Below are 12,939 nucleotides of genomic sequence, written 5' to 3'. Positions count from 1 at the left end.
GTAGTAATATTAAATTAAAAATGGTAGAAATTACTACAGCGTATATTGTTTTTTCTTAAATATAGAACAGGAATGTCTATTTGCGCGTCACCTTTTACCTCTTTGAGGTGGTCGTTTTAGTGAGAGATAAAAGAGCGGAAAAAATGCATTCTCAAAATCCTTGAAAACATAGAAGACTGATCCTCAACAGCAACGCAATTTTTAATATTTAGGACATCCCTCAACGTATTTTAAACGTAGAATAAATAATGAACTCTTGTTCGAGTTCAAATATAGTAACGGCAATCCGATAATCGCAAAGAAATTGAAAAATTAATAAAACAAATATATTTAAATAAAAATTGATTCGTAAATTTTTTCGTAATTCGAATTATGAGATTTTTTATTTTTATGTTTACATTTTTCCGAATTTGTTACGCGTTATAAGTTTAAATAAATGAATGCATCTTGAATGTTTCTCAACCTATTGGTTTTAACAGTATTACACATACTATCAATCATAAGTTCGATACCACCTTTTAAGGAATTAGTTTACAGAAATTTTAACAATTTACGCGCAGATCTATCTGTTACTTAAAGAAGAAAAATTGTTCCTACTTCTATTAAAACGACCACTTTTAACTGTGTAATTCCTAATCTACATGCACTTCAAACGTACCTGTCTTTGAATTCTAGTGCATTATTATTATGTGTCTCATTGCTCAAAATAATAATTAAATCGAATCAAACTATACTGCATATATATACTGCATGCAGGTAAATGATAATTACTTGTGATTTGTAAATATAGCTGTTTACTTACTATCCTTCAAATTGTAATACTGAAAAAGATAGTGTTAATTCTAAATTACCAATATGTATAATTAACTTATATTTAGGTTAATTTTATATTTTCCAAGACCCCCTCCGCAACGCGCTTGGTACGACCATGGTGGGGTTTTAGTCGATAAGTACGACATTACCACGCGGTGCATGAGGATTTCCCCGCGTAAAAAAAAAGTTGATTTTATATTTATGATCTACTATTTGCGTGTGTGTACAACTAAAACAAGAACTTTAAGAAAAACCATGAAATGTCTGAAATATTAAGAAATATAATATACACTTTAGAAAATATAAAAACTTTTATGACAATAGGTAAAGGTGGTAATCGGAAATAAAACTTATGATCCATAGTATAGATAAACAGTAAAAATTCAAATATAGAGCTGCATAAAGTTTATGACAGTCAGAAATAAATTTGGGCACCCCTTGTACGAAAGACCAAAAAGAGAAAATCAGTATGACACATTTACGAGTAAACGTCATCATATTTCGGCCGGATTCGTAAATATAGTATTGTATCAGTTTTCTCAAACGAAAGTAGTGTTCTGCTACGTCTATTTGCTGTACAAGTGCGTTCAACGCATAACATTAATTAAAAGTCTTCGAACCAGAGTTATGTAAAAATCCGTAAATACTGGAGATTTGAATTAGGTTAAATAACGTACTAGAAATCCATAATTCTACAATTTTTCGACATTTATGCATAACTGATTCGAATCGTTTAATTTAAGTCCATTTTACGTTACGTTTCATTCAATGTTTCCCGTATTTTTGTGAACGTTTTTAGTACTGCATTCTCTTCTCTTTCTCCTTCTTCTGTTTAATATCATGACTACATTATACATATATATATATATATATATATTATATATATTTACATTTATATTATATATAAATATAAATAATAATTTATATTAATTATTGTAATTTATATTTATATTATATATAAATATAAATATAAATATATATATATATATATTATATTGTATATCTAGATTATTTATGTATATAGATATGTATCTATAAATGTAGACTATATATATATAGTCTACATTTTTTATTCATTCGTGCCGTCGTGATAAAATTTCGCTAAGAAAGATTTAGAGTTTAGAATTTTATTCTATAACAATTTTGATATTTTTTCATCGAAGTTTCTGGAACGACATGTATTTCACTTAAATTCCGTATTTTGCAATTACTTTGATATCGTAGCACTGTGACGTACGCGGTAAACATGTTACAAATAATCTCGGAAGCAAAAATTTCAAAAATTACAACGAGATGATCAAGCTTTCTCGGAACAAGGATATTCATTACAGAAACGTTTTAGTTGTAAAGATATGAGAATAATCTTGAGTAATATCTTCTCGTATTTGATAATCATTGTTAATAAACGGAAAGACAGCGAGCAGAATGTAACGATCTTGTTACAACACCTGTCCACTGTTAATTTACTAGTTAGTTTAATTAGATTTACGTTAACAATTGTACAGTTATCAATTATTAACAATTAATTCAGCGACATTTATCACCAATGATTAAGTTCTTACAACAAAACACGTATTATCTTTTAACAATAGTATAGTTGTAAATTTAAAACAATTTAATAGTAGATTCTCGAATATTTTAATATGCTTTCTCAATATTTCACTTTTTGTAATCTAACGTGAAACGATTGTGAAATTATTGAACAGGTCAAACGGTGCATTCAAACAGTTTCATATTCCACTTATCATGAACGAATATATATGCAAATTCTTCAATACAGTCATACAGCTTTTAATATTCACTCAGACGCATCGATCACCGTTAACTACTGTTTCACGTATCTTTTTTCGCTTTTTTTTCTTCTCCTTTCGTTCGCTCGTAATGAAAAGGATAAAACAGCGTATTAATCGATGCCTTTAAAAGAATACAATTAACGATCGCTTATTTTCTCGTATCACTTCTCTGCCGTTATTTTGTTCTCATTTTCCTTTGAGTTACGATTCGATAAATGAACGCACAGTTTATATTTGTAATCAATGGATTTTATTATACGAAGTATATATCACGTGTATTCATTAAGTAGAGTGGGTTGAAAATAACGGTGCAATGGAGAAGAAAGTCAATTTTTGTCCACAAAGAAAGAGTTAAGTTTGATACCTTTTACTTCCATTCAAACATAAACTCTATAAAATTATAGATACAAGACCTCAACAATTTTTCCGATTTTTAGATTTTTCAAAATACTTTGAGCAACGTTCCTTTTTTATAAGAAGAGAACGCTCTTGTTTATTGCTTCTACACGTTCTTCTTCATTGTACCAAGATTCTTCCATCTACTCTATGCAACTTGAAACCCTCGATCTCTACCACTGTTCTATCAATTAGGGCAACGACCTGAACAAAAACAAGCATATCAATGAAAATTCACTTTCAGAATCGACTTTCGATCTGTAACACTTTCTCAATCAGAACATCGTATTCGACCGTATCCTTGAAGAATATAGCTACGATCAGAATTCGTTTCAGTATCTTCTTCCAGCGTCGTCTCTTCCTTTTCGTCTGATATCTCGTTTTTCGACATCGACGTTTCCGTTTCTATTTGTTCGAGCTCGTTGCAATCGGTTTCCACGATAGCTTAAATGTACTCGGCGAACATTATCCAGTAAGTTACATTTAATACGGCGAATAAGAAAGGGAAGAAGACACGCGAGACTCGATCGATGTTGAGGGCACGCATTCGCGCCCTTTGGGCAGGTGTAGGGCCTGGCGGTGGACCGGTTGTCGATTTCTGCGATCGGCCGGATAACAATATTGTGTTCTCCTGCGTGATAACGATCGCAACTTGAACTGCCGCTGTGCAGACAACGCTTCTGTGCCTCGGAGCCGCGGAGAGATGAACGCGTGGTCGACAACGCGGTGAAATAATTTTCGTACCTTCTATAGAGGAGCCTTCTAATTTCTTTCTCTTCTTTCTCTTCTTTCTCTTTTTCACCGCGCCAATAAATTTTGGGCTAAGTTAACTTCAATATACTTGAAAACTCCCTAGAGTTCAAGAGTGATAGGGACTTTCTCTGTTTCAGGGTCAGCACGACTTTCTTTGTTTTACGAACAGCCATTTTGAGAGACGCTCATTTCCCAAACAGACGGTCGGAGAGCAATATCAGAGATAGACAAAACCATAGAAGAAAGAGTAATTATTTAAAACATTGAAGATTGATGGAGAAAGATCGGTAGCTCAGGACGTTGAAAATCGATTCTTGATTTTCAGACTTCAGAATCGATCACCTGAATTACCACGTGATTAACGATCTTACATACTTTTTTTTCAAAGTTGCAGATGTTGACATAAAATTGCTCTAATATCTCTTTCGTAAAAGCACAATGAAGTAAAAAATATCATTGCGTCTACATTTTATGATTCTTAAAGAAGATGACTGTGTTTTAGCTATCGATTCGAATCAAAGTTTATTTAATTTCAAAGTTTTTGCAAAGTAACAAGCTTCTTCAAATAATTATAAAAACTACTTACGTTAGAATTATCTTTAAAAATATCCGGCGACTATCTGTCTGGGATGTTATTTAAGACACGATAAAAAGGTATCGACATTTGTTGTAAAAGATGATGCGATGGACGTAAAACGTTATAAATTTGGATAAATCAACTTTCTTTAAGCCAATTATATTTCCTACGCAATTTTCAGAAACGCAAACGATAGAACGAACTTTTATCCTCTTTCTCCGAGGCACAGAAGCTGTCTGAGTCATTTAGATGTTCATCCAGGCGTTACCTTAGTAGCGATGTCGAAAATTTTATCGAGCTTTGCGGCATCGGTGCCGCTGGAAGATGGCGGCTGAGGCGGAGACGCTGGTTTCGGAGGCGTATCCGAGTCGCCGAGGACGATGTTGACCAAACAATACTCCATCAACGCCATGAACACGAAGACCGTGCAAACCGACATGAACGCATCCACGGCCTTTAGGTACGAAACAGGAGGCAAAGAAGCTTGACTCTTCGCGTGTTGCGTCGAAAGGGTCAGCAAGGAAGTTACACCTAGCGTTACCCTGGCTGGCGCCGCTTCCGGTTTTATCCAAAAGGAAACCCACTACGCAAGATATAAGTAACTGATTTCGAAATAAAGGTAACGTTATAAATGTTACAAAATTAATAGGAAAAGTATTAAAATAAATGACTGATAAATTGTCTTCATAAGAGTTAGAAGTTAAATGAAGTATGATTAAGATCGGATCAAAAGTTTGAAATATGAAGAAAGAGATTATATCTCTAAGAAACAGATCGATTAGTCTATATTTAAATACGACAAAGTAAGATGTTAATAATTTCAAAAGCATAGTGTGTTCTATGATAACAGAAAAACAAGACATCTTTTATTATCCGTATTTCAACTTCGGACTTACCGACATGATAACGATTAGACAGGTAGGAACGTAAGTATGAAACAAGTAATAGCCAAGTCTACGTTTCAAGACGAACACTACCTCGAGGCAAGTGAAGTTACCTGAACATTACAAAGATTCAATTAATTCTATTAATTCATCTACGCTCGACTCTGAACCTTTCTTACTGACGCGAAGACACGCCAAACATCAACATTTATCCACGAACAACACCATTCACACGAAAGTCACTTTCAAGCGAAACTGATTCTTGGTTGACGTTCCTCTTCGATTTCGATTTAAAACAGTTAATTAGGAAGAAAAAGAGCGTTCTTTCTTCCATGGCTAAAAACGACATCGACACGGAGCGTCACTTACCAGTAGAGTAGACTTGCGTGCAGTCGGCCGTGTAATTCTTAACCAGTTGCAGCTGTGGCAGCTCAATGTTTTCATCGACGACGAGTGGCACGTCAGGATCCCATTGGAAGATCATTTCATCCGTCGTGTGCGATACTGTTGACCGAGTTGTTTTGTCCTTGTGAAATGGCACGGCATTCACTCCGTAAAATTAAAGGAATATTCATGCAGGTCTACGGTACCGTTCCGAAATGAAACACGATTGTCCGATCTCCTTTGACTCAACTCGATTGTCGCTAATATTAGACGTCTTTCGAGGACTTTTTTACACTATATCAGCGACACCGCATTTTCTATCGATATCTATCGATCATTTTCCATCTTTGATGCTTCAAAGACGTGACTATGTTTTAAGGAATCGTGGCGAATTGGATGGAAAATTGGAACGTAGATAAAAATGTATTATCGAAAAGTGGAGATAAAGTAGACTGTGTGATAATAATAGAAGGAAATCGTAAAAATTCCTGAAAATTGTGTATGGAAGAAACTGTAATGAATTAAATGGTAAGATTAGAGCACAGATGATGAAGATGAATCGTTATGAAGTGAGGATAAAATAAAGTGTATGGTAACGATGGAAGATATAAGAGGAAGTTGCGCTATCATTCTATTTTACTACAGATAAAATATAAAGTGAAGGATTTAGAAGTTGATATAGAGGGAAAGTGTCACTCACAGCTTTCCATTTGTAATTTACACTCTTGCGTGTCGTGAGGATAGATCAGGAAGTTCATGGCACAGGATAACTTCAGCGTTAATCTGAAACATCGTACAAAAATTTTGTTTCTTTAATGAAGAAAAAGAAGAGACAGAAGTGAGAAATAAAAGCTTTCTAATCAAGAGCTAACACAAACTATACTACTATTACTACCACTGTAAGAGTAGAATAAAAATGATCGACAATAGTATTGAGAATCTTGGAGCTTTCTTTTCTTACTTGACCATGTATAAAATAGTTTTGTCTTTGTACAACCATAAGTAATGATTCGGTATAGTCATCGTTTGAAAAGTCACCGATTTGGCATTCTTGAAGAACGAATCCGGCCGCCACATATTCTTCAACCAATCGACTTCCAGCAATCTTGAACGATACATTTGATCATTTTCCACGTATATTTATAAAGCAAAAAAAAATAGTATAAAGAACACTATGCCTAAAAATATTTTCCTTTAACTGGAATTTTCGACTAAGAAAACAATATTTTTTAAATTAAATCATGATAATTCCACATACCTGTATTCAGATGTCATATTTTCTGGCAACCGTAGTCTGTTATCTTTCCAAGTTTGAGCGAAGAATATATCAGCTGCATAGGTCTGCAAAAGTAAATCACGAAAATCGACATATCAAAATTTAATATCAATTACCCATTAAAGTTTAAGTACTCTAATTTCTTTTGTGAAACAGAATATAGCATTTACGATTAAAGTAAACATTTTGACATCATTTCAGCGATGTAAAAATTAACAGCCACGGAAGCTACGAGAATCTCTTTGAACTTGAGATCATATCCATGTTAAGGCCATAAACAGTTTAAGAACGATATAATGGTTAGTGAACTTAAAAAAGCCTTTTAATTTAAAAATTGCACCTTACCATTGAATTCTCATCTATGGAATCAAGACCCATAACAGTAACATGGAAATAAACGATAGTCGCCTGTCCATCTTTCTTTGGCGGTCGCATTTTATCGTACAGTTTAGGATCTTCCGGCAGCAGATCGAAGAACTCCAAACTCCTCCTGAAATTTCGGGTCGCAATTTCAAAAAAGTTCAAACATTTTGTTAATCGAATCATATAATCTATGTATAAATTTCCACATAAATATTTTGTGTTAATAGTAATCCATAAATCAGAATTATCCTCATATCTTGTTAGCACCAAAATTTTATAACGAAACAAAATCTTAAGTGATTTTTCTCGGATTCACGTCCAGAAATTTGTTTCACAAGCGCTTCACTATTTTCTAACTTGCAGTTTTCTAGCGTCGCGAAAGAAAAATGAGATTTCACTGTATGTTTCAATGTTTCTTAACACACTGTGTACGAAACACACGAAGCGAAAAATTACAACTAAAATTCATAAAAGCTCAGAACTGCTTCTCCACACTCTCTCGCGTTCGTTTATTATGCATCGTTGATTATCTTTTTACCGTTTTTAACACGTTGCTTTGCGACACTTTAATATCATACACATATTTGCACAACTACTTGGAATTATCGTAGGTATTATCAAATTATTTTGACATGAACAACAGTTTTATTACACGATACACACACTGCGCTTTATCGACTTCACTGCAATTTTGTTTAATACTTTAAACTTTTACTTCCGAATTTCTTCGAAAGTATCTTAAATTCTTCATGGTGATTTCATCGGGTTTGGAATCCTCTGCTTGCGGTGTTCTGAAGATTTCATATACCGACTAAATATAATATTTTATTTAAATTTGAGAAAACGTTTAGATGCCTACATTAATAATTTTTACGTACGTATTATTGCTATCTTTTCATTGGAAAATGAATAATTGAGAACATGATATAACTAAAGGAAAATTCATTAGGAGTAATCAAAAAATATCTACATGTTACAATTTCCTGAATATTATTCTAAATATGAAAAAATTGATATTTTACTAGTAAACAAAAAGCATTACAATTTTGTTCCAGATTGTCTATCGAAAAGAACCTTCTTAGAACTAAAATTTTACTCAAGGAAATATCAAAAATTTCCACTTAATATACCAACAAACTCTAAGACATGGAAAAAATATAACTGCAAAAACAACGGTATTCGGTATAGTTATTGCATCTTTGCATCAGAGAATCCTACATTCGTGGAGAATATTTCTTACCAACAATTATTTCCTACGAACAAATTACTCGTAAAACAAGAAAATTCTACAATTACGTCCCTTCAACGAGATATGTCGTTAAGATGTTGGAATTTCCGACAATGTTGCTACAAAGATATAAACCGAAGGAGAGGATCTAGCCTTGCGGAAGAGCTTAAGATGGCCGGCAATGTCGATTGTAAAAGCGGAAGAGGAAGAGGCCATCTACGGAGAAGAATCTTACTGAGCGTCTGCGGTGCGTCCGAGCAGGAGAAGAAGCACGATCGAGGAAAGGATTGCGGAAACCATGCTGCCTCCATGCGTCTCGTCCATCGACATTCTTCGTCGATCAGCTCTCAGCGCATCTTCCTTGTGGCAGAAGCGGAACGAACCAACAGCGAAGCGGAGAACAGCGAAAAAGGGTTCCGGACAGGGAAGACGACGGACGAACTACGAGGAAGAAGGCGAGACGGAAGAGAAAGGAGAAAAGAACGTTGTTTGCGGCAGCCCCTGGCTAGAAGACAAGGCGGTTCTCAGTTGGTGACAGTGACTGCGATTCCTTTGCTTCTTTCTTCTCTCTTCCCCCGACCGCTATTCCCCGAATCGCGAGGACGTACAACCGTCGACTGACTTCTTCAAACGACTTTGCCGAAGCTGCAGAATCCTCATCGTTGCTTCGTAGAGAGGCAGAGGTGGAGGTGGATGCTCGATGGTAGCGCGGTGGTGGTAGCGATGGAGGTGGTGGACCAGCAAGTACCACCGGAGGTACATCCCAATATACCTCGCCGCCACCCCGCCGTTTCTTCCTCTTAACTCGATACAGAGGGATGAAGAAAGGGGAAAGAAGGGGTAACTCTCTCTCGCGAGCTTGGTGACGTGTACAGAAAACGAAGACAGGGGTTGGAAAGGGTCGAGAAAGAGAGAGTACCGCGCGAGGACCGACGTGTTGAAAGAAGTGGTGGTAATCCCCGGTGGGTCCCTAAAGCGTTACGAGATGGTTCCGACGACACGAATTTACTCCAATGCGGCATGTCCGTGACATCCTCCGCTTTAAATAGGTGCCGTAATCGCGCACAACTCGCAACACACTCCACCACCGCATGCTAATTGCCAAGATAAATACTACGAGGTAAGAATAACGCACCGATGAATAAGGGACCATATCGGAATTCGCACGTGTTTCGTTCGCCCTCATCGCGTCGTTACATCATGATGTCATTACCTATTTTTCTTCTCAGTAGACTTGTTTCCTGGAATTTTAAAGCGCACTTGGGATTTAATGCTGTTTACAGAAATTATTAAACCGTTGATAGAATAGCACAAATTAATTTCTCATACTCACTTTCTATTCTATTCTCTGTTCACAAGAACATCATATTTAAAAGCAACACGACAGAGGTGTCAGTGGAACAGTTAAATTGTTTTTCATTGCCGGAGATTCATTAGCAGAATTCATTCCGCACGATGAAAACGTGTCTATTCGTTAGGTTTAGAATACACCACGGAGAAGCGCGTAACGAGTGGTGAAGAACAGAATATCAAGGCACAGCTTTCTTTGATGTGGTTGCAACCTAAGGACGTGTACAAGTCAAAACCACCTTTCATTTTCTTACGTTTTCTGATAAGATCTCTAAGAAGAAGAAGGGTCAGGAAGAAAACGTTTAATGTAATTAACGACAAATAATTTTTATTTGATATCTTGAAATTTCATATACAAAATATCACCAAAACGAGCCAAATATATCAGAAATATTATAAAAGCATTGAAACACTCAATCTTCGAATTGCAAAGAAGATTTAACTACGACACATATTTTTCTTTAAAATAAAAAAGTAATTACAGACTTCGTTCAAAGGCCAAGATCGTGAATTTTGCTTGATGCATACATGCATTCTTAATCGCAAAATAATTAGAAAAAGACAGATTTCCATAATTGATACTTCAAACTCTCCAAAACAACTGCTACGCGATCATCAAAAATCAAAGATCTGATAATCGACAGAACGAACCCAATGAAAAATTGAAAGACCAATCGAAATTACGATGAAAACACGGGCAGGAAGAAGAAGAGAAGAGTGGAGAGGAAGCACGTCATCGTTGACGAGAGGAAGAGAAAGCAGAAGAATCGAGGTGGAAAGGAAAGGAATGGATCCTGCAATCTCTCCTCTCGCTCTCGCCACCCTCCTTAAGGGTGACTCTCAGAGACGTTAACTACCGTGCTATTTGAAGACATTGTCGTCGACCAACGGGACATGCCGCTCGATATATCGATCCTCGAAAATTGTGCCGCGAATAGAATGCTACGTGTTCGCGTCGCTCGTGCATCGTGAAGTGGTCGCTCTTCGAGAAGATATATAGACACGCATGAGCACTCTCGCGCGCGCACACGTACACATGTTCACTCACTTTCCCGAAATTATGTATACAATCCCGTCTATAGTCACCGGACACTTACGAACTTTAAATATAAACTTCCCTAAGTCAGACTTATAGAATATTCGATGTATAATATATTTTCGTTTTTCCTATAATACACAGGCTTAATGAGTTTCAACGTCATTTAATAATCGAGGGATTCAGAAGAAAAGTAATACAACTGAGGAAATCCGTAATTCAAGAAAATCCTAAAATTCAATTTTAGAAGGAAGTTAAATAATCAACTTCCTAAAAAGTATTACGGACACTATCATATATATAAGTGCGTGGTCTTTTCGACACTTGCTGTGAAATATATTTTCATAACGATGTCTCTATTGGTCGTTAACAATGGGATTTCGAAATTTATTGGAAGCCTGAAGTATTAACAATAGAGTATTACCTTTTAGAATCCTCTTATGTAAAAGATAAAATAGGAAGCGGGAAATATTAAGTGACGAGAAAGAGATAGGTGTCGAAACTCGAGGAGATAGAGCCACCTGCGGTATATCTCACTATAGAAATGCACTTCTCTGCAGGGGTGGCACGACATTAAAAGTGGCTCCGATCGTTATCAATGATTCCCAGAAACTTTGCATTGTTATCCTTATCCCGAAGTCATCACTTTATGTTCACCTTTTTAAGAACAAGGTCGTTATTTTTCCTACATAACATTCAAAAAGTGCATCTATTCTGTATTTTATATGAAACGTTTGAAATATGATAGTTTTAAAATAAGGGAGGAGGGAGATATTATTTCTATCGAAAGACTGTTACTTAGAGTAGAGAATTTAATATGCATATTAGAAGCAATTGGAACCACCGATGTAAAATACACTTATTCATCAGCGATACATCTCCGTATTTCCGGAAATGTTTTTCATTCGAAGTATTAAATCGTTCTTATTTTTCAGCTTATAGTCAAATAATCATTACATATAACTATTCTCATTAAACGAATGATACTGATATTATCATTAACAGTGGAGGATAATCAAGATCAATGTTCTATCTTAAAATGACACTTCTTTACCACGTGACACGTGAGGGAGAAGCTATGTTCGCTCTCATTAGTATATACCACCACAATTTACGACATGAGTTTCCTCAGAAATCTTGATACTCTTCGTCTACGTGGAATCGTAATTCACGTTACGATAATGTTTATGAAAATTCCTCCCGATCGAATTTTGTTGATTTACGTATACGTACATCTAATAGGGTAATGTGTAACGTCCATCTTCAAAAATTAATTATTTAATTTTGGTATAATAAAGTGTTATACGTGTTTTCAACAATGTACGAAGAATTTTTCGTATTTCTTTATGTATAAAACTTTTCTTTCATTTTAGGAACACGAAATAGCTAAAAAGATAAAGGGAGAAAGAAGTTTTATGAAGAGCTGCAAATCATAAGATCATTGATCTTTTTATAAATGCCAGGGTTCCCACAGTTTATTAAAATTATTAATTAAAAGATTACAAACAAATTGTGAACATCCAAAATTAAACACTTTAAGAGAAATTTGAACAAAGAATGTGTACAAAACATGAAATCGCAAAGGAAAGTAGAAATTCAGTATCGTCGTATAATTAATGAATAATACTTAGTCAGGGCGAGTATATTTACTTCTACCTTGACCTCGTGACATTACCTTGAAAATGATAAGAACGAATTCCTTTTCCCTTCACTGATTCTAAGTCGTAGTATCGACCAGCCTCTTTGAAAGACGCGTTTCCACAATGCCTTTCTAATTGTTGAGTGCTGTATGCGATATGGCAACACATTGGCGCAGCCGTTGCTACGTCTGAATTCCTTTGAGAATGAAAATTATCAAGAAAAATAAAAAATTCAATGTTGCTTCTACATCCGGATAGTACGATAAATATCTCTTGAAATTGGTACCTTTGTCTTTAAAGATGAGTTTGCATTCTTCCTCCAAAGAGAAACACTGAAATTGATTTGATTATCATTTGATTACATGATATTGATTATAGGATTTGCTTTAGTTGTGTCTTTTATATTACATTCGAAACTTAAAACATATTCGGCCATTAGGGTTAGT

General features: G+C 35.3%; 1 protein-coding gene across 2 annotated transcripts; it reads right to left on the bottom strand.

Annotated features, from left to right (window-relative positions):
• Positions 1-353: 353 nt before the first annotated feature.
• Positions 354-9,122, bottom strand: ort (glycine receptor ora transientless). 2 transcript variants are annotated; one of them, XM_069115951.1, is made up of 9 exons: positions 8,703-9,122; positions 7,222-7,366; positions 6,859-6,941; positions 6,562-6,705; positions 6,301-6,383; positions 5,586-5,720; positions 5,229-5,329; positions 4,601-4,915; positions 354-3,633 (listed from the first exon to the last, which is right to left on the bottom strand). In XM_069115951.1, the coding sequence occupies exons 1-9, from the start codon at positions 8,795-8,797 to the stop codon at positions 3,448-3,450; spliced, it is 1,287 nt and encodes a 428-aa protein (XP_068972052.1). In that variant the 5' UTR covers positions 8,798-9,122; the 3' UTR covers positions 354-3,447. The 2 variants fall into 2 exon arrangements, with proteins under 2 accessions (XP_068972052.1, XP_068972053.1); XM_069115952.1 differs by having other exon boundaries at positions 354-3,600.
• Positions 9,123-12,939: the final 3,817 nt, after the last annotated feature.

Source organism: Bombus flavifrons, chromosome 6 (assembly GCF_040668555.2).
Source record: "Bombus flavifrons isolate JBK064 chromosome 6, iyBomFlav1_principal, whole genome shotgun sequence".
Lineage (NCBI taxonomy): Eukaryota > Metazoa > Arthropoda > Insecta > Hymenoptera > Apidae > Bombus > Bombus flavifrons.
This window is presented reverse-complemented; position numbering and strand designations above follow the sequence as displayed.

Bases quoted from the DNA above. Each gene is read 5' to 3' on its own strand.
- ort (XM_069115951.1), bottom strand. From the start codon at position 8,797: ATGTCGATGGACGAGACGCATGGAGGCAGCATGGTTTCCGCAATCCTT. The intron at 7,367-8,702 runs GTAAGATTCTTC...CCGAAATTTCAG, and splicing joins GGACGCACCGCAGACGCTCA to GAGGAGTTTGGAGTTCTTCG. The intron at 3,634-4,600 runs GTAACGCCTGGA...GTTATCACGCAG, and splicing joins TTTTCGACATCGCTACTAAG to GAGAACACAATATTGTTATC.